At 40.6% G+C, this 25,130-nt stretch overlaps 2 protein-coding genes across 5 annotated transcripts; one reads left to right on the plus strand and one right to left on the minus strand.

Annotated features, from left to right (window-relative positions):
* Nucleotides 1–450: 450 nt before the first annotated feature.
* On the minus strand, nucleotides 451–6,277 carry crata (carnitine O-acetyltransferase a). Of its 4 annotated transcripts, none has more exons than XM_053877100.1 (14): nucleotides 6,126–6,277; nucleotides 4,252–4,539; nucleotides 3,953–4,071; nucleotides 3,673–3,726; nucleotides 3,340–3,505; nucleotides 3,091–3,265; nucleotides 2,843–3,021; nucleotides 2,614–2,714; nucleotides 2,363–2,482; nucleotides 2,134–2,256; nucleotides 1,876–2,011; nucleotides 1,752–1,814; nucleotides 1,263–1,400; nucleotides 451–1,192 (listed from the first exon to the last, which is right to left on the minus strand). In XM_053877100.1, exons 1-14 carry the CDS (start codon nucleotides 6,150–6,152, stop codon nucleotides 977–979), a joined length of 1,905 nt encoding a protein of 634 aa, XP_053733075.1. In that variant the 5' UTR covers nucleotides 6,153–6,277; the 3' UTR covers nucleotides 451–976. The 4 variants fall into 4 exon arrangements, with proteins under 4 accessions (XP_053733075.1, XP_053733068.1, XP_053733084.1 ...); XM_053877093.1 differs by lacking the exon at nucleotides 6,126–6,277 and adding an exon at nucleotides 6,011–6,119; XM_053877109.1 differs by lacking the exon at nucleotides 6,126–6,277 and adding an exon at nucleotides 5,585–5,606.
* Nucleotides 5,808–24,785, plus strand: ptpa (protein phosphatase 2 phosphatase activator). The gene is made up of 11 exons (XM_053877129.1): nucleotides 5,808–5,984; nucleotides 6,606–6,667; nucleotides 7,628–7,737; nucleotides 7,804–7,890; nucleotides 8,276–8,401; nucleotides 8,474–8,591; nucleotides 8,777–8,876; nucleotides 8,990–9,114; nucleotides 9,457–9,557; nucleotides 17,742–17,849; nucleotides 24,146–24,785. Exons 2-11 carry the CDS (start codon nucleotides 6,643–6,645, stop codon nucleotides 24,218–24,220), a joined length of 975 nt encoding a protein of 324 aa, XP_053733104.1. The 5' UTR covers nucleotides 5,808–5,984; nucleotides 6,606–6,642; the 3' UTR covers nucleotides 24,221–24,785.
* Nucleotides 24,786–25,130: the final 345 nt, after the last annotated feature.

Raw genomic sequence — 25,130 nt, forward strand, 5'->3', positions numbered from 1 at the left:
ACTTGCCATCTGAGACCACTGAGTGGTTTTCAGTGGTTACAGCCCGTTTCCAGGATGTTTCACGCCACATCAATTTTATCTCAGACTTGCTGAGTAAAGTTTCTACTGAACGACAGAATTCACCACAGAAAAAAATATTTGTGAGAAATATGCAGCGTCAAAGAGCTCGACATGACCAAGACTTCGGTTTCACTACTATTGACCACCACTCCGCAATTCGATGGCCTTGTGAGAAAGATGGCAGGAAACAGCAACTCGATGGCAGCTCTGAGGAAAATCAGATGTTTACACTGAATCTTTGAATCTGATAATCTGAAGTAGTCTACATATGCATTTACAGGGTTAGGGTTTGCTTTTTTTTTTGGTCATCCGCACTGGCCGGCACAACACACCATCTATCGAGAGAGTAACCGGGCAAAACTTGAAAATATTAATTTATTACCAGAAACATTCAGTGAGTTACTTGATACAGATTTCTTAAAATAGATTTCTATGCTCATTATGAATGTTATTTGTGCAATATCTCACAATAAAAAGTATCCCATGATTAACATGCTTATAATGCTGACTCAATGATTTACAGTCATAAATAATAATGCAAATGACTATAGCATGTTTCAGAAACAGCACCAACTGATTAAAGATCTATTTTCACTAATAAATAACTGATGGTCTTCATCGATCGCTGCCACTGTGATGGAATGATCATCAATGAGGGTTGAAATACTGATGCTCCTTACAAGGACTAAATGTAGAAGGATCACGGACCACATACATGCTGTAGCATCCTTTAAAAAATACGGGGGGAATAATAACAGCCATGTCCTGCTGAAAAACAGAGGTGTGATTAATTGCACTTCTAAAACAGCTCCAGTTGTAGACACTGTTACAGCAGAGGGAGAGTTGGTGGCACTGTCAATGGCCTTAGGGGGGTATGTTGCTGGCACATGTTTACCCAGTTCAGCATGAGGCTGCATCACAGTTTGGATTTGGGGGTTAGTTCCAGCAGAGTTCTCATGTCCAACAGGGCTGTCTCCATGCTGTGAGCCATACGCGCTGCGTTTGTCTCTGCACAGCTGTTGAAGGCGGACACTGCATAGTTGATGTGATCCTCCATAGGGTTGTAGCAGAAACCGTATCCGTTAGATACAACAGGACCGAAGCACATTACACAGTCTGTTTTAGATGGCACCTAAAAAAAGACAGGGTTGTAATGACTAGAAATGGATAAATAATTGCGTTACTCCCACTGTCCAGTATACCTGGCTGGTGGAGAGCTGGTAGTGGAGAGCTTTCGCATAGGATGGGTCAGTGAAAACATCAGGAACGGGCAGCTTCTCCTCTGCTGCCAGCATCTTGAGTCCAAGCAGGTGTCTGTCGATGGCCTGACCAGTGATCGCCTGAGTGGGTGGAGACAATTCAGCAGTTCATAAACAATCTCCAGTTAAGAATTCAAAACACAGAATACAAGTTGTGACATTAAGACGGACGGCTTCACAGTCAGAGCAAGGTAACTCACAACCCACCTCCTCCAGAACAAATAGACCCCATCAGACCCACTGCAGTGCTGATGGTTTGCTCTCGTGATAGTTTTCTACTCTGCAGTAACTCAAACAATATTACTATTACCATGCGAACAGCAAGGCTCAGTCTCAGAGGATTTTGGCAACAGCGATGGGAAAAAACTGTACCAAATGCTTCACACAACTTTCTATAGCACTTCATGAAAGTAAATGGTGAGCTGGACTCACCATATTCGTATACAACTTGTGTGCTTTCACTGCCTTCTCCATCAGGTCCCTCTTCTCTGTGTTCTAAGACAAAACATAACACTGCATTAGTCTGAGCAGGCAGTTAAAGTTTCTCGTGGGGCACCTGTACGGTCATGTCATCAAAAGCCTTGACGAAAGCAGCTGAGGCACTGGAGGCTGATCTGATTGTATCTGTTCGTCCCAGACGGAACATTCGTAGAGAAGCACTTTCATACGTGGCACAGCAGCGCTGGTACATCCTGCAGGGTAAACACGATTCACAGTCACTTAGAGGTGCTGGCTTGATCATCAATGGCGAAACCAGGAACATGAAATTGAGTGTGTTTTGAGTGACAAAGTAAGCATTTAAAAAAGTGCTCACCTGTAGAAAGCCAACTGCAGTGCCATCTGTATGAAGGCATCAGGGCTCATCTTGAAGGCTTTTGGAACATTTTTCCCAAAATGTTTAAACACTACCACTCTCATATCCAAGTCATCAGCCAGCCTGTGAAGGGATGGACGCATAGATGATTTTTGTTAACAATGACAATCTTTCAGTGGCAAACATATGTCACGAGCAAAGAATTAGTAGATCAATCACAACATTGCACCTGTTCATACTCTGCTTGGCCTCTTCAATGTCTTTCTTGATCTCTGATGTGACCTTGAACTCAAGTTTCTTGGGCATTGGCAAAGGCACCATGGGAGTCCGCACCAAGTCTTGCTTCCGCCTGCAGTGTCATTGAAGGGGAAAGAAAAAACAAACAAGTTCAACTTCTAATTGATCAGCTTGAGCCTTCCAGGTTGGCGATTTAATGTTGCTGATGGAAAAAAAGAGACAAATTAATGCAGAGCTACTGACGTGAATTCCACAACGTGATCGATCAAAGCTACGATGGGTGGCCCCTCAGCCGGGGCGTGTTCGTAGTTTGCACCACACGACCCATCTTCTCCGACAATGAACTGAAAGGGAGATCATGAAATGAATGAACCACTTCATGCATCTGTACACACATCATTTTCAAATTATTTTGAGCATAGGATACAACTTTCAGGTCCTAAACAAGTGGGAAAAATGTGTGACACGTTACCTGCAAGGTCTTGTCAAACCAACGATTGCCACTGTTCCAGCGGCTTCCTCCTCCATGTAGCATCTGCAACGCTGCTCGACTGCGACTCATCTCTTCAGACACTTGAGGCATCGACCCATCCAGGCAAACAGTGAAGATGCTCCTTTGGATTTCCAGGACCGACTCTTTGTTGGTCTTATCTAAACACATATTTCAATATTAACCCACAATTGGGAATGAGGCGTGAAGCAGAGAAAGACTGGAGGCACCTTTGATGAGGTTCAGGTAGGTCTTGCCCCAGGAGTCGCGGTGCTGGGTGGTGAGGATACCGACAGGTTCAGCGTTATCCAGCCCTGGTGTGGAACAGATCCTCTGCAGCTGAACAAAGAGCTGGTCTGTAGTTAGTGGCGTCCCGTCACTATTGTAGACGTCCAGTTTGAAGAACTAGGAGACACAAACGCAAAATACATTTCTCTTCATGAAGTTGCATAAAACACCAACAATGTGTGGAAGCTCACTTGGAAATTGTAAACGACAGTGATGTGTTTCGGGGGCTTGGTGCCCTTGGCATGGTTGACAATAGAATCTCTCTTCAGACCAGGGATACGGCAGGACGACAACACTTCATAGTACTGGTTCATACACATGGGTTTGTCTCCCAAGAACTCTACTGGCAGGGTCTCACTGGAACAAACAGGTTCTGTCAGTCACGCAGACAATCATTTGAGGGGTTTGCTCAAGCGTAATTGCTTAAGATAGCCATCTTTAATTAAGTATGTTTAACCCTGCAAATAAGAATACATAAAGCATGACTGGTTGTGATGAGAAAATGCCAGATGTTACGCACTCACTTGTCAATCATGGTCTTAAAATCCAGGACACCAGCGATTAGCTTGGCAGCAAACCTTGAAACATACACAGAACAACCAACTTTGTCAATAAATGCATTATTTAATGTTTAGGCTTATTAAATTCAAATAATATTTTTAACTTGTTGGGGTTATTGATGTAGTCCTCTAAGAAACTACTGGTGTTCTATAATATACATAGCGATGCTGTGATCATGAAGTATATTCTGAGTAAATTTGTGAGATTATTCTGTTTCAGACAAAGATTTATTATCTTTATCACCTGATCTGTCCTTGCTTATTGTTGAAGTTCATGCGAGGCAACACCAGCCCCGGACTTGAATGCACCACCACGGGAAGCCGATAATCCAAATAGGCAACTTTAACCCACCATTCAGACAACTGTAGACACACAGAGCAAGATGAGAGATTTTTTTTTTTCATTATTCAATATTTGCACCACAGCGTTTTAGAGCTCCCCCTTACATAGAAAATGATGTTAACATTAGAACAAGCAGGGTTTTACTGTAAAAGTATGCACAGTTTATTTTGATGAACAAAAAAAGATCTAATTCTTCTTACCCAGTTCTCAGTCTTGGTCGCTCTCTTCTCCAAACCTTTCTGCAATCGTTCTCCAACACCACCAGGTTTCTGAAAAAAATCCACCAGCTCTTTTGTGCGTTTCAGCTCATCCACCTCAACGATTGGCTCAAGAGCATTGAGGTAGCGCTCACAGGTCTGCTGAAGGGGTGGTACAGGCAGGGTGGGCAAGCCACTCTGGTGGGTTAGGTATCTCCCACCGAGCCGTTTCACTGAAACGGGCCTCATCAGGTAGCAGGGTTTGGCAAACTTTCCCACCCCCATCTTTGCCTGTGAAAGAAACAACTGAATTAAAACCTGCTTGCTTCAACGGACGACCCTCTGCATCTGAATTCTGTAAACAGAACAACTATCACGTCAGGTTTTACTGTTCGTGTGGCATCTGCCGTTGAAGAGGGCATTGCTGCCAAGAGAGAATTGGACAACTTAATCCTGCTCTTTTGAGGTGTATACTTAAAAAATATATATATGTATATCGCGCTCCAATTTTCATGGTTTGGCCAATGAGATGTACATTATTGCTGACTTGCCGATTATTACTATATTATTGCAGTCAACTTTGAGCTCAACAAGCAGTGTGACCATGTCGTAATCAGTCTTCAGATTGGGGACAATAAAAAGCTGTATGCAAAATGGTGCATTAGTCCCGTCAACAAGTTGACACACATCCCTGCAGTTGTGAGCGACAGCGCTCAGTGACAAGCCGGTTGGTGGAGTGTCACATTGGACGTTTATGAGTTCAGTATCCAAATGTCAGTTGTTTATATAACCACTTCTGAGTTGGTGACCCGCCCCACACACACACACACACACACACACACACACACACACACACACACACACACACACACACACACACACACACACACACACACACACACACACACACACACACACACACACACACACACACACACACACACACACACACACACACACACACACACACAAAGTTGTTGGTTTGCAGGTGCCCGGTTGCCTGAGTGCATTTTAGACATGTTACACCGTTTGCATTTTTGTTGTATTTGTCAGAATTTGATCACTTTTTGTTGCTGTAAATTTTATTTTATTTTATTTTTTTGTGTGTATACCAGAAATATAATTTATTTAAAATATATATTTTTGAGAATTATGCATTATAATTCGCATGTTAAGCAGAATAATTTTGTTTTGTATATTTAACAATTCTAGGTGTGCAATAACATCTAATACTGTCATCAACGATACTAGACATGCATCCAGTATACTGAATAGTTCAAAGAATAGCCGTAAATCATTTACAACTGAGGAATAAATGAATGAATAACATGAATACATTACTGCGACCCCCTGCTATATCCTCCACACCCATTTCTGTTTATTATTACTTATCAGGTATTAGAGTAGAAGTTTGCTTTGGAGTTACAGGACCAAAGCCGCGGTGTTGCGGTCATCAAGTTGAGATGTCGAAGGAAAAACAAACACATTAACGCAGTTATATATGCTCGTTGTTACAAAAGCACAGCTGTTTAACACACGCAGGTATATGCGTTGCTTAAAAATCCCGAAAAGCGTAACATAGCGCAATAATAGGTAAAATAAAAGGACTGTAAAGTACTTCAAATCGTATGTCAACTTTAACCTAGTTGGCTACTTGTTACCGTTACAATGCACTGAGCCCCGGTGGGAAGTTAGCATGCTAACTGTTAGCAACCTCGACGTCAACAGCTACACCGGTATGAACTACTTCTTGAGATCGTACCACAGTTCCGAGGAGTGTTTGTGATAGATGGCACAATTTGTAAGATACAGCCACAGCACACACGGAGTGGAAATTGTGTTTCGTGTCATATCCCCATGTAGGGCGCATGTCTTACCATGGCTCTGCTGCAACTGCCCCACATCGTTCTCGCGGAGAGCCGCCCACAGACCCAACACTAGTGTTGCTGCAGGTCACGGGATGAAACGATGGTTTTTATTGAACCCTTCAGGGGTCAAAGGACACTTGACAGCAGCTCACATCAGCTGAACCACTCAGACGTGTTATACTTTAAATAACTTGGGGGTGTGACCTCATATTTTCACTAATTCATATTCATGAAGCAGTCAAAAATATCAATATAGCAAATGAAATGCATCATACCAGTCAACCAACAACACATCGAAAGCGACAGCCTCTTATCACAAATCACAGTTGTTGTGTCGTAAACGAGTCAGGCATGAACTTAAATGTCAATCACGGACTGACTCGCATGTTCTCGGTCGAACAGATTTTGTTGAACTTTTGCTTCGGTTCAACTGTATTTAGTATTAAGAACATTAGGGGGCGCTCGTTATTCACCTTTAATTTTAACCAGCTCTGAAACCCGTGAAGAAGATAGGGCGAGCCTGGCAATGGCGGAAGCAGAGCAGCAGTCAGGTAAAACAGCGCTACGTCTCTGCTTGCACTTTGCCAATTTTGAATTCTTTTGCGGTCCAAAAGTTTCAATGGGCAGGTTTCCTGGTCGCACTTCACACGAGTCATATTAAAATACATTTTGACGTCGCTCCTCTTCCACAATTCCTGCTAACAGCATTGTTTATATATGTGATTTTATGAAAGCGAGATGATTTCACCACTCACACGCTATTGAAAACTTCCTTGTACGATGTAGTATAGAAGCATGTTATCATGTTTACGCTGCTTATTTCTCGATGTCGATCTCAAATAGTACATATATATTTCCAGGCGTACCTATCCATCCCTACCATCACGGCATGTCATAAATATATTCAATGTTCAAAAGCTCCAATGACAAAAAGTTTGTCCAACACATGGATCACATTTACATCAGCTTGATAGAATTAAAAAAATCTATATTTATCGTTCGTCACGGCAAATGGATCATTACTGTAATGTCATTGAAATGTTGCCAACTTACTGGATAAATTATTTGTCTTTAGAAGGATACAATGACGAGATCATTTCCGTGAATTCCTCCATGATGTATGACAAATTGATCTTTCGGACTATTTTAACTGGCCTGACGGGATGCGTTCTTAATTACTTCCAATGTACATCTTCCTTCGACCGCGGTTGCTAAGTGTCAACAGTCACTTGTGCAATGGTAATGATGCCCTGCCCGATGCCTTTTATTGGTTTAAGCCGCATATCTTGGCCGTTGTACGATTTCTGTTTTTAATTTGTATTCTTAATATTTTGTGTATTTGTTTTGTTTATTATTTTTTATTTGTTCTTTACCAGTGTTCACCAGCAAGTAGGTATAAGTTATATTAACATCCAGAAAAGAAAAAAAAAACCTTTTTTTTTCTCTGGAATAGGACATGGATAAGCAACCTCATCATTTTTTATTTTTTTTTGTCAAATCCCTGTTTGCAGGATCTTCTCCTGAAGATGAAGCACCCCAGGTTGCATCCGATGCAACCTTCATGATACCCAAGAAAGAAATCAGCATGGTGCCTGATATGGGCAAGTGGAAACGTTCTCAAGTAAGTTTGTAATTAAACCTTTTTTGTCTATATTTTGCTTACAGAATTGTGTTTTTTTTTTTTCAGGCATATGCTGACTACATAGGTTTCATTCTGACACTCAATGAAGCGGTCAAGGGCAAGAAACTATCATGTGAATATCAAGTTTCTGAGGTGTGTAATCGATATGTATGATTATATCTTAAATATGAGACTGAAACCTTTCAAATAAATCTGATTCATGCTTGCCTCGTCGGAGATTATTTATTATTAGAACTGCAAAGTCTTCCTGTTATGCGGTAAAAGAGATACATATAGTATATTGTATCTCAGTATAAATTGTACTAATGTAGTATACATTATGCTGTTTAAAGAAGCATGTTTGACAAAATTATCATGTCTAGTATACAAACCATACATGCTAGTGGACAGTATAAAGTCTGACCATGGACGAATGGTGCATACAACAGTAATGAGTATGAAGTATGTGATAGTTTAGCAGTGTTTACTGTTGCTTCTGGTTAACATGCCAATTTTATCTTGTTGCTTCTTTTGGCAGTCAGTAGAAAAGTTACTTGATCTTTTGGGAACCCTGGATCGATGGATAGATGAAACACCTCCTGTTGACCAGCCCTCCCGTTTTGGAAATAAAGCCTTTAGAACGTGGTTTGCCAAACTAGACCAGGTTGGTACAGAAACTTCCGAGGTCCACTTTTGTGAATGAAATTGTTCAAATTCATGTTTCATATCTGCACAGGAAGCAGAGGCATTGGTGTCTTTAGTACTTCCTGCTGATAAACAAGCAGCTGCCCCAGAAATTGCAGTCTATCTGAAAGAGTCAGTGGGAAATCCAACCAGGATAGACTATGGTACAGGTGAGTGTGTTGTAAAAGCAGTTTCATTCGATTATTTGCTTTTTTTAAGTGGGTACTTGACATATCAATAAAGGTTACAGAGTTACTTGTGAATTCACAGACATCCCACATTACCATTCATGCTCAAAATCTTTCTTTTAGTCAGTGGCATTAATAAGTTACAGCCGAAAACTGTTTTCTTTCAGGCCACGAGGCAGCTTTTGCAGCCTTTCTCTGTTGTCTTTGTAAAGTTGGGGCTCTGTTGGTTGAGGATCAGCTGGCTATTGTTTTTACGGTTTTTAAAAGGTGAGCTGTTTATTATTGTATTGATAGATGGTTGTATTATATGTGACAAAACTTGAAACTACACTCAAATATTTGAATTCGATAAGATACCTTTGTTATGTTGGTGTCTGCAGGTATCTCTCTGTGATGCGAAAGCTCCAGAAAACGTACAGAATGGAACCAGCTGGCAGTCAGGGTGTGTGGGGACTGGACGACTTTCAGTTTCTTCCTTTCATTTGGGGCAGCTCCCAATTTTTAGGTAAGAAACTTCAATTATGTCTGAACTGCTGTTGTATGTTTCATCAGTGTCACAAATAGAAAGGTTTGCCTTTAAAGAGTGGGGTTGATAAAATGTAATTTCAACCTGCAGGTCAATAGTTTTGCATAGTTATCTGGATGTGAAGCCAGCCGTCATCAAAATAGCACTGTATTACTAAGCTGTCTTATTGACTTCTCAATCGTGTAGCTGTCGTGACGAATGCTCTATTCAACATGTAACTCAAATGGTCATGACTGCCGTTGGAGAAGGGCAGAAATTGTGAAAGTGAATGGGGCCATCTGGTGGCGGACAAGGTGGAAATGCAGTCTGACCTCTCCTCAGATCATCCGACTCTGGAACCTCGGCACTTTGTGGATGAGAGGGTTGTCAACGAGCATCACCAGGACTACATGTTTTTAGAGTGCATCAAGTTCATAAATGAGGTAAGAAGGCCAAACTCTTTTTGTCGTCCATTCAAACTGCAAGCATTGATAATGGCCGATTTAGTCTGGTTGTCAACACGCGTGTAAACAGAAGGACATCTGTTCAAAAAATGATATGTATTCCCATATTTATTAAAGGATTTTAGATACTGGTCAACATAAAACATTTGAATTTGTTCAGGGATTTTAGAAGAAGCCAAACAGCGTCATTGAGACACTGACTATCTTTGTCTTTTGTGCTTGTGCGCTCATAATTTTGTTCAATGTATTGTTGGCTTATTTATGCAAATGCACTTGGATCAATATTCTTTAAATTATTTTATTTTTCATTCAATATTGAATGAACTGACGCATAGTAAATTAGGGCGATGTTAATGTCCGCTAGGGGGTGATGTTCCACACAAATTCTCTTTTGGGAAGACGTAGTCGCTGTGTTCAAACCCTGATGTTCATGTCAAGTGCAGGTGTTAATTGCATTAATAAGATCAAACTTGTGATGATTTTACTGGTCAATATGAATGTCAGAATTTAAACTGGCCCAACAAAAACAACTTTATAAATACCTGAAACAATTCCTGTTGTGTTAAAAAGGGTTTTGTGGCTCAGTCAATGAAACAAAATCTAAAATGTTTGAAAAGAAAGACTTGAAATCCAAATGAACCAAAGTGAAACAAGCTCTTCCAATAACATGGGTGAACCAACAGAAGTATACATCCTGTCCTACGTTAGATGAAATCCATTTCATTTATTAAAGTTATGTTTTTCAGTTAAACAAAACCCTGAATAGTGATTAACTTAGCTGAAGTAGTTTTGTAATTACAATCAGTCACAGAATTGTTGCGTTTGTTGTTTTATTATTTTTTTTAAGAATGAAAAAAGTACAGTACTTTTTAGAGCCATAATATCTGACATACAAAAAAAATGAAGGGAAAAATTTCCTATCACAAAAGTGATGCTTCCCTGTGGTCACTGGAACCTCCAGACTTGGACAGTGTCTGTTAATCCTGGTTATTATAACCAGACGGACTCCTTGGTCCTAAACAAGACCACATGGAGTCTGACTACTGCCACCTCATGGTGATTAGTGCACAGAGCAAACGATCTGGTTTCATATGTAATGTCTTTGTTCCTAGTTGTTTACATGAAGCATATCACACATCTGTGGTATTTATCCGATATTTACTCCTAATATTTTTTTATAATTGAAATTGTGTGTTGGCCCGCAGCTGAATGTGGTTTTGTTCAGGAAAAGATGGGGAGGGGGCAGCAGATGGATTCTGTTGGTCCTGTGCCAAAGCAGGAACTGTGTGCTTTGTTTTTGGTTTTGGGAGGAAAAGGAGGGGAGGGAAGCAGGGGAGGGTGTTGGTGAGGCAAGCTACATCCTTTTCCTCCTTCCCACTCAGACACATTGCCTCCTTCCCCCGTCATCCTCCCTCAGTTTGACCTCTCCCTCGTCCTCTCGGTCATGCGAGGATGCTGCTGTGGTCGCTAGGATTTGGACAACAGCTCTTCACTAGTCATAAGCTGAATGTGCTTTTAAGAGGAACATGTTGTGCTACAGGTGCAAAATTGCTCTTGGCTGTGAGGCCGACAACCCAGTCAGGAAAATGACTGTAAACTATTTTTATGAAGCCACTGGGGGGCAGTAGAATCAAGTCCCATCTGTAGTTGGCGCACTGAACTGGAGAGTGGGTTGCGAGGGCCAATCCAAGACGACATTGAGCAAGACTAGTCAGTGGTCTGCTGTACGCCCAACACTGAGAGAAACAACCCAAGACTTTGTACATATAGACCATTTTAAATCTCAGTTTAAAGATAAATTAACAGGCTTATATGTTATATTTTCACTGATAATCTCACTTAATTTGAGTTGATCGAATCAACATTTATATCATTTGAATCCAACTAGTAATCTGAAAACTCAAAAAGCTGCTTTGTTTCCATGAAAACTGAAAATATTTATCAATCATTCATTTGGCTTTTAATAATAATTTTTCAAACTAACTGGAGCCATCCAGCATAGATCCATTGTTTCTTTAAAATAAAAAAACAATACCAGACAAGACTAACAAAAACTATGAGCACCGAGCTTTATTCATGGCAGAATGGTAGAATTATCACATTTTATCGAATTGTGTAGTACTTTGTGTTTTCTAGCAGCAGACTTTTGTTTTCACACAATCAGACATAATCGGACAGAGCAGATGCATAGCTTGATTGAGAACTAGCACTGGGAAAAATGAGTAACTGACTCCTGAAACTGCATGTGCTTCACAATAAACCCTAACGTACAGGAGCCTGACAGATTTGGCGTGTCAATATTTCAGAGAAGTCCTCATCTTGCCTTGCTGCGTTATAGAAAGTAGAACGTCAAATGGCCTGACATGTAGACAGAAATGAAATCATATTTTGTCTATGTAATTTTACCAGCAAACTCTGACAGCAGCCGAAACAAGAGAAACTTCCATTTAGTAGCAGAAACCTCAAGAGAACCGGGTGCTTGTCCAACAAACAAAGATGGAGAATGAGCTGGAGAGACTCTAGCGTGCTTAGCATACTGCACATGAATGTAAATTTATCCAAAATGTTGGTGTTGGTGTCCCTTCAGAAATGTCTATCTTTATGACTTTTGACTTTTGATACTTGATACTTTGTTGTTTATTTCCACTCAGAATCGATATTCAACAACCATTGTGTATCCCACTCACACCCCTGTCCTGACTTGGCACATGCAGACACAAACACACAAGCAGAGTCATGAATGAGACCCACTATTATTTTTTGCCCGGTTGCTCAGTTACACACGCAAACACTGCAGGAGCCAGTGTCAGAAATCATGATCCACATGCTCCGCCTTCAAGAAACAAAACGGCTATTGATGACAACTGATTTTGCTCACATCATTAAAAACAGTCATATATATTTATTATCATTATTTTTTTAATGACATAACTCTTATCCATACCACAAGATGCAAGACTCAAACATCCTACTTCACATCCAGATTATCATCTTATCATCTTCAACTCTTTGCACTCAACAGAACAGAGACTGCGAACCAGAGACACTTGGAAATAACTTCTTTGAGTAAAAGGGCCAATAATGTTATCTAAAGGATGAAAATAATTAGGGGTGGTCCATAAATAATCGGTTCACATAAGAATCACGATTCTCATTTGCTGTGATTCAGACTCGATTTTAAATCTCTGCACCAAAAGAAAGACGGCTGAACGCACGCAGTAATAGCTCGAGTTTGGCATCACTATGGGTATTGCCGAATGCCTAGACAGAGGGAGCTGGACAGGACACACACAGTGTGCAACCATTGCAAAACTAAACTCGACCACTTCTACAACAAAACAAATGCACCATCTCATATTGTGAGGCGTCACTAGGAGATCACCGACGCACAACACAGTCAGCCGCACACTGCCGGGCTTCACTGACAGATGAGCCATAAGGTTTCACTGAGGCACCTCAAAGCACCAGTAAAGACTCAGAATGTAAAAGGTATCATGTTTAACTGAACTCATTTTTTAAATGAAGACTCAGTTGATACATAAGCACTGTGTTATTTGCTTTTATGCTACAAGTGCAACAATTACATCGAAGCATGGATACATGTTTAAAGCTAAACTTAAGTAGAAAAGAGACTTTCATGTCTTTATTTCTCATTCTGTCTTAGTAGATGAATCAGTAAGTGAGAAGCTGCGCAGAAATGGAGGTTGCTTCAGATGGAATATGTGTGAAGTGTGCCATGCTCAACTCATGGAAGTGATGGTTCTGGGAAATCCTGGTCTTCATTCATAGGTGTGGAGGTGCAGCCCACTTCTGATCATATGGCAGGATTGCCACCAGTTACGTTTCACTGAGGCTAGGACACACAGGCTAAAGTGTCTGGGGAAGGGGAAGCCTGGCAGTCATTGATGGATCAGGAATCGCCTCATCAACCCACCAACACACGAAGAAACGCAGTTGGTGATGAATGGGTGAATGCTGGCAAAACAAGTTTGGCATGATAGTGAGTGTTCAGGAAAGCGCAGAGGGAATGATTCCAGGTGTCCCACTGGATACTAGCAGAGAGGAGAACATGATTGTCTGGGCTTGTGCAGGGAAAGGGGTGCGGGATATGTTGGGAGAAGAATGCTGAGAATGGAACGGCCAGCCAAGAGGGAAGGAGGAGAGAGTGAAGCAGGACGTGCTGTTTCGGTGTGAAAGAAGATGTCCAATTCCAGACTTCCATGAGCCCAAAACATTTTCAACTGAAAGCTTGCAATTTATTTGACACGACCATTTGCTTATCAGCGACCTCACCCTAGGTCATTGCTCTGCTAGAAGATGCCGAAACCCCCCCCTCCCATGACCCCCTCGTCACAGATGCTCTGACTCTCAAAAAGTCGTGGTATTTAAATGATTCAGTGTGTGTTTTTGCAAGTGAGTTATCTCCAATATCCATCAACAACATCCGATGTGTGCTCTGCTGCAGATCACTGCAAAACTCCAGAATTTTAGTTACAACACGGGACAACAGTGGCTGTGTGACTTTTTTGTGTCACAACACACACACACGATGTAACAAGTCTGTCTGGGTGTGTACTTGAGTTGATATGGCACATTCAAAAGTATTGTCAAAATCGATGTTATCCTATGGTATAATAAGACGCTCCCTAAATCCATCCTTGTGTTAAAAAAAACACATATTCTCCTAAATCTGTTGTACACACTTCATCATCATGAAGAAAGAGGATTGTGAGATGACCTACTTTCACAGTCCGAAGCCCAATCATATGTCTGAAACATACTGTCACGTAATACTTTTGTATTCAAACTGAAAAACCTTGCTCTTAACATGTGTTCCACCAATTTAACCTGGACTTGTCACGAGTAAATGAATGTTGGTGTCTCCGCTTTTCTTTCAGTCACCCCAAACTGTATATTAGAATAAATATTGTCTGTCTTCATAGATGAACTTTAGCTAAAAATAAATTCACTGATAATGGCCCCTTACTCCCTTCCATCCTAAAAAAATAAAACTAAAAATGTGTCTTTCTCAGTTTAAGAGAGTGAGTTTCAGTTGCATATTAAAATGGTTAGTCTTGGTTGGGCTGGCTGAGAACCAATATTTCTAAGTCAAATCTCAACATCTATTTGATGTGACAACAAAGAGGCGAATAACCACCTGCTAACTGTTGTCTACACCATGGCACGCCTTCTAGATATTAAATTGTTTTCTTTGTTAGTCAGCGACAGTAGAGCTGGGCGTCACCCAGTGCCTCATGGTCACCTGTGCACCAGTCTTCTGTTTGGATGAAGTAGGGGAAACAATATTGGAACACATCCAACGTTTACACATTTAACCTTTTTTGTTGTCCAATTGCTAACAAAGTGGTTCTTTGCACTTGTTTTCTTGAAGTTCAAAGTGTGACCATCATTTCTTTAGTGGACCTCTGACCTCTGGTACGAATTGATAGTCCTGGTCAGTGATATGTTGTTTTTGAGAGCAATACTGACTTGTCCTCTTAATAGCTCTGTGAGTTAGTCAGAGTTCTCCATATGTGTTTTCCTCTTATTCACACATGTGGATGCTTCAAACTCAGGGTTTTTTTATTCACACACAAGGCTCCAGTGTAGCTGCGTGTGTGTGTGCGTGCATCGTCCTAAACATGAGTCACTTCCTTCCCCACATGCTCCTGTGAATCACTCATTCCTCCAGGGAATACGGTCTGTCTCCACCCCCCTTTCCTCCCTCTTCCATGCCCTTCCCCCATGTGTTCTCATGCGAGGCCCTGGAAAGTGTCTAGAGCTGTGGGGGTGGGATGGAAAAACGAGGGTTTTTCTTTCTTTTTCTTTTTTTTTTTTTTTTTTGATGGAAGCCCCCAGTTTCAGTTGAGGTTCCACTGCCCCTCAGGAGTAAATGGTGGGAATATAGTTTGTAATGGATTTCATTCATAAATGCCAATTTGGAACCGTAATGTTTACTTTGGTTCTTTGTCAAAGAAACATGCTGCCGGTCACTTCAATCAGCCCTTTGTTCTGCCTTATTGTCCTGATAACACGACTGGTATCAGTTAAATCAGATATCAGGTATCTGTTATCAGATGTAGTGTCGATGTGAAGACTGTTTTTAGAAAAAGAAACTTTATTGAAGCTATGTTCTTATATGTTGACTATTTCAGTTGGTTCCCTCTATGCTTTCAGTTAATGTTTAACTTAAACATGAGCAATACAGAGACTATGTGTGTGCCACGCCAGCACCAACTTTTTTTTTTTGTTGATTTAGTTATTTTCATGACTGTAGAGAAAATTTCATGTCCAACCTGAAGCCCATGGGCCACATGTGGCCAGCAGTTTAGCCATTCATGGCTGGACAGAATTTGTTATTGTCCATTTGCAATATAAAAGCAAAACACACTTTAACCTCACAAGTCCTATAATGCACTACTACAGTTCAACCCCTGAACATGAAAAGAGCCACATATTTTGATATTTTCTTTTCACAAAATGTTTATTGGATCTAGACAATAAATCTTGTTTTGGAACATCTGGAATTAATGTATATTGAAGATTAATAATTAAGAAAAGATGGCCCGGGTCTAGGTGTGTTGTTATTTTTCATCAATGAAATGGTTGTCAAGTTACAACTGATAAATAAAATTGGAAGAAAGTCAACACTTGATAAATGACTATCACTGTAGATCAAGTGTTTGACCCTTTCATAAACTGTTCTTTCTCATTCATTGTAAAGAATCTTTAGTAAACCTTAACCCGATGATCAAGCCACACAAATACACGTAGTCTATACAATGAAACTCCTCAGCTGGAGTGGCAGCGCCTTTATCTTTCCTCCACTACATCTAGAATCCTTTGTGTATAATCCTCTACTGTATGTCATTTATAATAGTAGATTACTGTGTATATACACTGTAAGTGGGTGATTGTTTTCAACATGGTTGTGTGACGCACTGGAGGTCTCAAGTTAGTTAACAGTGGATTTTAACCAGCCTGTTGTTTCCTTTTAAGTTGAGCCCTTTTAGTGAATTAACATGTATCTTTAAATAAGACAAAAAAAGAGAGAAGGTCTTCTTCTTTAGTACAATGGATCTCTGAGACAATACTGAAATAAATCACTTCTGCATTTGAGCCAGTCCTTCCTAATTAATATCATCTGACTATGGTGAAATCACCAGAGGCCGTAGTTCTCATCACCTGACTCTCAGTAGCAGCATCCGCAATTCACGCTTTTGTTTGAAGCAGGTGACTATGAACACAGTTCCTTTGTCCGCTTCAGTTGAGTCTAGCAAATGGCACAAAAGGATGTGAACTGTTTGTGGTAGGACAAGTTTGTCAAATGCATACAGACTATTAAAGCCAAGCAATCGGGTGTGTTTAGTGAAAGAAAATTCATTCTTGTAGCTTTTGATGTGATATAAAAATCATTGCTTTCTTTGTCTAATTAAAAAAAAAATCGTCAAGAATGACATATTGATCTCTACCACATATTCAACATCTGATTTTACAGTGGAAAGTCAAATGTTGTGTGAAGCCCAGCGCATGTTGCCTCTCTGCGGTCTTCACTCCTTCATTACCATCAACCCCAGAGGCCGCATTTCTCACATTCCCTCCTGATTCAGTCACTTTCGTCGATAAAAGGAGAACTTTCTTCACATTTGATATCCAGATACTCGTAGTCAACATTCTAAATGGGAGGCTCTGCTGTGTTAAAAATACAATATTATGCAGTATTATGCAATACATTGTGTCTACAGGTCCATTTTATTATGCGTTTTCGTGTAACAAGCAAAGATCACAGTTGGTTGGTTATCTGTGGTTTTGTAGTAAACAATCATGGCGACAAAATAATGGGCAAATTCACACAAATTTTTGGCTTTAAGCAACTTGTGTCGACTCCAGTTCAGGTTCTAACAAATGGCTTGCAACTGTGTTCAACGACAGTCAAAGCCTGCAGAAAGTGTCGACACCACCAAAGCTCACTAATACTTGCTTTGTCTGGACATGATGTGGCAACATCCTACTGTCGTGGAGCTTGTGGATGAGTGGATGTCTTCAATGCAGGACCGGAAGAATGGCAGCTGATGACCATACTGCTCTTGAATTCCTTTAGCTAGAGATTCTTCATCACTCCAGATTAATGCTTGTGTGTGTGTTTTCCATCCTGTCATTCAGATGAAGACTGGCCCATTCGGTGAACACTCCAACCAGCTGTGGAACATCAGTGCTGTTCCCTCTTGGTCCAAAGTCAACCAGGGTCTGATCAGAATGTACAAAGCTGAGGTAAGACCACTTCCCTCTTCTCGTACCATTTCAATTTGAAGACCAGGTCTTCAACACAAATGCTGTGAAGAGTCATTGTTTATTTGTGAACCCCTTTGTTTCCCAATTTGTATTATTGTTTCGTTGTGCTTTGGTTTATTTTCTTTGGATCTTAGGAAAATACTTGAAATTGTATGAAGTAAGTGGTTAATAATGTCCATCATGTACAGTGTAGTATACTGAATAACTACTGAATAAAATCGACCTCAGGTTATGTTAGTTTTACATCACTGTCACCATGAAATACAAGAGGATTTAAACATCCAAGTTAATTTTTGTGCAAGGAAGACAAATTTGAGAATTTGTTCATTTATTTCAACTGTGTGAGATGGAGATGTCACAGATTTCAGTTTTTATATTAAACCTGCTTTGAAGTTTGGGCGCACAGTCGAGAACATTTGTTGAATTTACTTGTCCTCATCACCGACTACTCGTAGGTGGCTCAAGTCATTTACTGTAGTGTGCCAGTCAATGTAAAACATGTCACCAATAGCAAACCGTCATTCAACTCAACCATTTTGAAACCTCTTTATCATGTTTTGTTGGTAAACATTTCCCTTTTCTTCTCTGTATCTTTCCACAAGCTTCAATGAAATATAGTAGTTATTTATGTTTCTTTGTCAAAATACTTTATGCTTTTTTGTGTCAACCCCTCAGAACAGTAGAAAAATTAAATGGCTGTGCCTTTTATCACATAAGCATATCCTTTATTTTAACTCCATTGATTCTGTGGAGCATTTATATAATTCACTACATGAATTTGAATTGCCACCGTGTACTGTAGTGGAGGGGTTGGAGCTATAGTTGTTGGAGACAATGGACTAGGAATAGGGTTTTTTTTTGCCTGGCACTAGTGCAGTTCCCAATGCTTGATGAGCAGGAGAAGAACAAGGATCCATTTAGCCTTGCCCAGATGTGACTCACTGAGGATGCTGGGAGAGGTCCTTACTGTTTCTTGCGTCTATGCAAACAGCACTTCTGTGGTCGTTAAAGCGGTTGCTGAAGTGACAACAAAATCTGAACCTGGTGGTGGATTACAAATGGAGAAGCTGTATATGGCTGAAGGAGGAGGCCTAACAGATCAGAACAGATGCATGACACCGGTGCCAGGCAACCGGTGTTCATCATTCACTGACAGGTGTAAGGAGTCACCGTAAGGAGTTGGATGTTACCATGGGGACTACCATCAGTCCAGGTTGAAGAGATTCTGAGCAAGTCCACAGCTGTGGAGGGTAAAGCAAGACCCAGTCAGTGCAGTTCAGTACAGATATAATGCTGCTGAACTCGGTCGATTTAGTCCTCAAGAGGAGACTGAAGCTGACATTTAAACATCGTTTCAGGAGGAGCAATGTGGTTGCATTCTGGCCATGGAAAAAATGTGCCAGTGTTGTACACTCAACAAAATCTTTCAGGTTTTTTTTTTTTTTTTTTTTGCAAAACTCCATGTGGACATGGAGAAGGCATTCTGTTGTGTGGGGTTGGCTACCATACTTGCTGTATAGGGTAGTGTTGTAGTCGACCAAAGAATAAATGAATCAATCTGGAAAAGTAAACTAATGCTTCTTTGTATAGAGTTTGGTCTGAGATGCAGTCTTGGTTTCTGTCTCACTACTCTGATTGGACTTGGTCTCAGGCTCTCCAAGTCTTGTCTCTGCATGCTCTGGTCTCCACTACTATACACTATATTTCACCCTTTTCTGAAAGGTACCACGTTTTACTGGCAATTTTCACACTTACTATTGGACTTGAGATGTTGGTGGTTCCCATCTGTAAAAATCCGTCTTTCAGGTTGGATGTATTAATTGTTCCCTCATGCAAAGGAATTCAAGTACTTCAGATCTTGAACACCAATGAGCCGACAACATGGGATAGGTTGTATTGATAAGTTGTGGGATGTCTTACTATTCACTAGTCACTCAGGAGAGAGAAGCCCCTGGTCTCTTCTTGGACACTACTAGACATTGACAGTTACAATTGTGTGTTTGTACTGTTGCTTATAGAGACAGCACCATGTAACACAGAAGAAATGAAAATACATTCTTTTCACTTTAAACCTCACTCTCTGTGTGTCAACGTTTTCTGTGAGTAGAATATGTAGTCTCCAATAACACCAGGCAAATGGATCAGTGGCATGGCAGGTGTGTAAAAGTCAAAACACTGTTAAACCGTGTATGACATTTCATTGGTTTCTTTTTTTTCGTATTGTTATTCTTTTCTTATTCTTTTATTTCAGTTAATCCATGGTGCAAGTGTCGCTTTTGGCAAAACTATTTTTCTGAATTCATCAGTAAAAATAGCTTTGATGTGATTCTAGAAATCAACTGCTCAACCAAACATGCTGCAGAGAAAGACCAGAGCTTCGCCTGTGCGGAGGCAGGAAAGGGTTAAAGGGAGGAATGGAGAGAATAGTGTGTGTGTGCCTGCCTGCGTGTGAGTCTGTACAGATCGAGTGTGTGTGTGGGTGGTTGGGGGTGGGGTTGGGGGGTTGTCTAAGCCCGTTCTCCCCGCCTGCATGCCCACATCCTGTGTTTTCCAGAGCAGCCTGCGAGTCTTCCCAAAGAGCTAAGGGGCCAAGCTGTCTGCCTCACCCTCCCCCTCCCTCTTCTGCAGTTCCCTTCATTAAATCCTCCCTCCCTCCGTCCCGACCTTCCTCTGAGCCTGGAGCAACCATCAGCAGACTCGCATTCCTCGCTCCCTTTTCCTGGCCCCACGCAAGGTTTGGGGCAGAGAGTTGTGCGAGGCCTGAAGAGAGCTGAATCCACCGTGTTCTGTCTGAGTCGCGCCGATAAAGTGTGAAATAGCTCACATGTGATACGTCTTTTTACAGATGTAATGACGCACTTATCTCACTTTACTCATCGCTGAACTTTTTACTTTAAGTAATACCCTCTTTACCAACCCTCATCCGATGGACTCAAAACTGGATCCTTTTTTGTTATCTGTATTGTTTGAGATGCGTTTACGATACTGAACTCCACCATGATGTCATTTCACGAGTTTCATTGTTCCTGCTTTGAAGTCTCGACAACGTAATAGCGAAAGTCAAGTAAAAGTGCTACAAACCTCCCCAAAGCAAAATCACTTTCAGATACAGCTGTTGTAATTCTACACTTTTCGCATCGTTATGAAAGAACCAAGACGAATCTCTGAATACTCCCTTGCACCACTGCCTCTGTGTGTTGTAGCTAGGCAACGTCCACACGACCATGTTTAGCGTGTTATGTTTCATCCGTTTTGCTGCTTTTTTTTTTTTTTTTTTGCTTCTTATTACTACAGAAACTTCACGTTTAAAAGTGGCGCTGGAATTGTGCTTTGAAACAGATTAGATGTGTCCTTTCCTGCATCATCAACATGTGACCAGACTCTTGTTTAATATTTTACATTTGTTTGCATTTTTTGACACTTCAGGGCTATATTGTAGTTGCTGAGATTCTGCGCCGCCCATCTCATCCGATGTTTTTTTCGTCAGAGTTTGGTCTGATGGGTGATCAACATAATGTCTAGTCTTTCACGGATCCAAACTGAATCTGTGTTGTGTATTACTCATCGCTCTTAATTCGACAAACCACACACACAAATGTTATGTATTGTGATAGTTGGAAGTTTAAACCAGTAAATAGTGATGTTATTCTGGATGTTTACATTAAGGATAGTGTGATAGTCCACTGCACAGGAAGACCAAGTACGCGTCCGTATCCCTACATATATCCGTATCAGAAACCTACTTCTTAAAGCCAAGTGTTAAGGAGGCTATAGAGTCCTGCCCTGCTTTTTGAACCAAGATCCCTGCCCAGTAACGTCCTTATCATGCACTGATTTTGCATTCTGATACAGTAGCTTAAGCTCAACAGAAATACACTTGTAAAAGGTCTGAGACAGTTCAATCTTTTTTATACACTGGATGAACCCATGTTTAACGTACAAAGACTTGATTTCTGCGACATTCCACAACAAGCCATAAAAGTAACATGTTGATGTAAAATAAAGGCCATTTTGTCGTTCTTGAAAACAGTTTCTAATGTTGCTCTTAAACAGCCTCTAGTGTTTTTTCTTCTGTACTTTTTGGTTTGTATTTTCAACTATTTTTTTTTTTATGATTCCAGAATGTGTCAAACCGCATGCCTCGTGCGTGTGCCTGGTAGTGTGGAGGACAAAGTACATCGATCTTAGAGAGCATTCAATGAAAGAGAAAGGCTCAATAAAAGAATGTGAGGGACAACCGAGGGAAATTTCTGTTTTCATTTTAGAGCAAAAATTCATTCAGACATCTTCAGTTAACCGCCGCTTAGTCCTGTCCAGGGTTGCGTTGAGTGCTCTTGTGAACATCTATGTTTTTTTTTGTTTTTTTGTGCAAAATACAACACAGTTTTGGAGTTATAGTTCTGGAATAATTTGAAATGGATTTCATGGTTAATATTGTCTGTAGTGGCCAAGCTAGGGCACAAAGAGTCAAGCTTCTGATCTTAAATGTAGTGTGGATGCAGTGTGACTCTCCTTCTGGAGTGATGACGCCATTGAAGTGTATTTTTACTCTTTCACTGGAGCGCAATAACAGACACGCACACTGCTGTGCATATTCACCACGGTCACCTCTGAATGGATTTATTTACTTGTGTTTTCCTTATCTCTTTTTCTTAACAAATCTTTTTTTTCGCATTGTTGTCTACAGATTTAATGTCAATTTTTGTGAGCAAGATTCCAAGAATGCCACTTTAGGGATCTGCCACAGAAAAGTGTACATAATAACTGGATCTATTTAGAAGTGGTCTTGTCTTGAACAAGGAAGTACAGTTGTCTTCAGAACCTGAGAATGTGCACTTCTCGAAGTGCCGGGTCAAAAATGTATTTTTTGAAAATGAAGTTAGCAACTGAATTAACAAAAAAAAAAATACCCAAGAAGCATAGAATCGAATGAATAAGAAGAAAGATAGGAAATGTGTGCATTGTAAATGTGTTTTCAATGCAAAGTATCTGAATTAGAAATAGCTAAAAAAAACAAATCTGTTTAAGTTCTGTGTATTGGAAAAAAACACACACATCTGTGGACTGGAATATGATGTGGAATTCCAGACGGATATCCTTGAGCTCTGTCTAATTGTTTATTAAATACATGCTAATCCATATTAGCGGACATTAATCCCAACACAAACGGCACAAGGCTGCGCAACTTTTAGTGTCATTAACAGGCTAATGATCCCGCAATGATTTCACACTTCCACGCTGATTCAAAAGCCGCCCAGACAAAAGTTCTCCAGGGCCGATTGTTTCAGCTCAGTTCAGCCCAGACGATCATCGCCGGTATTGTGACCACACAGACTGTCTGAGCACAAGAGTTCAATTCCAGCCTCGCACCCCAAACCCCCCTCCTCCCACTCCCTTGTTTCTCCAAACCGGGTCTGTCAGTCAGTGAGCACAAAGACTGAGCTGCTTCCATTTGTGAAGTCCTCGTGTAGTTTCAAAACCTCAAGAGCGCAGTGATGTGTCACTCCGCTGATGCAGCGCTGCCTTATCTGCTCCACATTTGTGATTCGCAATGATCTTCCTATTGTGCCGTTTAGGAACAATTCCGCATTTAAGAGTCCTGGAATCAGACTGGTCAATGCTCCAGACTGTGTTTAAACACCGTTTGTCTACTTTTCAGCTAAACCCTTCACATTCTGCTACTATTGGGAGAATCTTATTAATCAAACAGTGTAATGACACATGAATAATAAATAAATTTAAAAAAAAGTCACACTTTTCAAATCTGAATGAAAGCTAGTTACACCTTATTTCCTTATTTTCTGGGCCCGGCTGATCTGATCAGAAGGTTTCAGGTTTGATTCATAAATCGTATTAGGCCAAATTATTTGTAACTCTTATTCCTTTATAAACTCATTATCAATGGAAGTTGAAAACTGATTCTGAAGTTTATCGATGAAAATGTCGAAAAGTAGTAGTTGGTCCTATTGCAAGTTCATGGTATATGCTGTTGCATTGCATTATGGGATATGCCGTTTGAATTGTGGACCGTTATAAAGTTATGTTTGGCGTGTCCTTTTGTTTTTCTTATTGAGTCAACAGATGTTGGGTTAAAATATTTAAGTATAAAATGTGATGCACTTTGTCCGCTCCATGCTATGAGTAGTTCTTAGAAAAACAGTTGTGCGAGAAAACACTACCAGTTTGCCGGTGAAGCCTGGTTGTAATTTTAAAAGATATTTTGTTTGTCCTTGTTTTTATGTGCGTCACAAGCCTCTCTCTTTTCTTGTTTCCAGTGTCTGGAGAAATTTCCTGTGATCCAGCACTTCAAATTTGGGAGCCTGCTGTCCATCCACCCAGTTAATCCTTGACCATCGAAGTGGATTACAAGCAGCGTGATGGAAAGACCAAATTCCCTACCACTTCTCCTTCCTCTGACATCCTCACATGCAGTAGCCGACACCACACACGCAGACGTGCGCCCCTACAAGCTCCGATTCATGCACAGCTTCTTGAAGAGCATGTTGTGGAGGATCTTCGTGATCCGAGAGCATCTCTATATTTTTGTCAGTTTATTTATATAATGGAGAGTTTGGATTAATCTCTAAGATATAAAATATTATTTTGTAGAAAAAGACTCGTGATTGATCAAAAGCAGAAGCTGAACTGGTTTCACTGAGATGGATGGAATTCCACAGAATATTTTGTCAGTTTCCTCCCATACTGAGTGATTTTCGTCTGTTTGGCTGTCTAACGTCTTCCACACACATTAAGACAAACAGATCAAAATCTGATTCATGTGGAATCACTAGCTTTGTTTGTCCTCGTTTTATCCCGTCGACAGTCAAGGAGGAAATATTTATTTCACCATTTTGTGCTCAACATTGTAAATTGACAAAGTATACCTGAATAAATTCTTGTGGTTGTTCCGTGCAACTTGGTCTGATGTTTTTCTTACTTTTCTTACTAGTTTGATATTAGAAACGATACCTCTTCAATCCCTGTCTGCTTAAACATTCTCTGCTACATTCATTGGCTTCATCTTAGCAGGGTTGCAGGGGACGACCTGGACAGGTCACAAGTTCATCAAAAGGTACATGTAGGTCAGAGGTGGGCCAAGTACAGCCACAACCACAGTCGACCCTCATGAGGTCAGAGCAAAAGAACTATTACAATTTGAATTCTAAATACAACAGTCATTTTTAGGTTTCCATTTTCTTTTTCCTTTCTGAATTATGTTCTTTTCATGGGAAATTGTAACTTTTTTTGTTCCTTGAAATA

This window comes from Synchiropus splendidus, chromosome 1 (assembly GCF_027744825.2).
Source record: "Synchiropus splendidus isolate RoL2022-P1 chromosome 1, RoL_Sspl_1.0, whole genome shotgun sequence".
NCBI classification, from domain to species: Eukaryota; Metazoa; Chordata; class Actinopteri; order Syngnathiformes; family Callionymidae; genus Synchiropus; species Synchiropus splendidus.

Bases quoted from the DNA above. Each gene is read 5' to 3' on its own strand.
- crata (XM_053877093.1), bottom strand. From the start codon at position 6,118: ATGCGCCCTACATGGGGATATGACACGAAACACAATTTCCACTCCGTG. The intron at 2,012-2,133 runs GTGAGCACTTTT...TTTACCCTGCAG, and splicing joins CTGCAGTTGGCTTTCTACAG to GATGTACCAGCGCTGCTGTG. The intron at 1,815-1,875 runs GTGCCCCACGAG...GTTTTGTCTTAG, and splicing joins TTGATGACATGACCGTACAG to AACACAGAGAAGAGGGACCT.
- ptpa (XM_053877129.1), top strand. From the start codon at position 6,643: ATGGCGGAAGCAGAGCAGCAGTCAG. The intron at 7,891-8,275 runs GTGTGTAATCGA...TTCTTTTGGCAG, and splicing joins GTGAATATCAAGTTTCTGAG to TCAGTAGAAAAGTTACTTGA. The intron at 8,592-8,776 runs GTGAGTGTGTTG...GTTTTCTTTCAG, and splicing joins CAGGATAGACTATGGTACAG to GCCACGAGGCAGCTTTTGCA.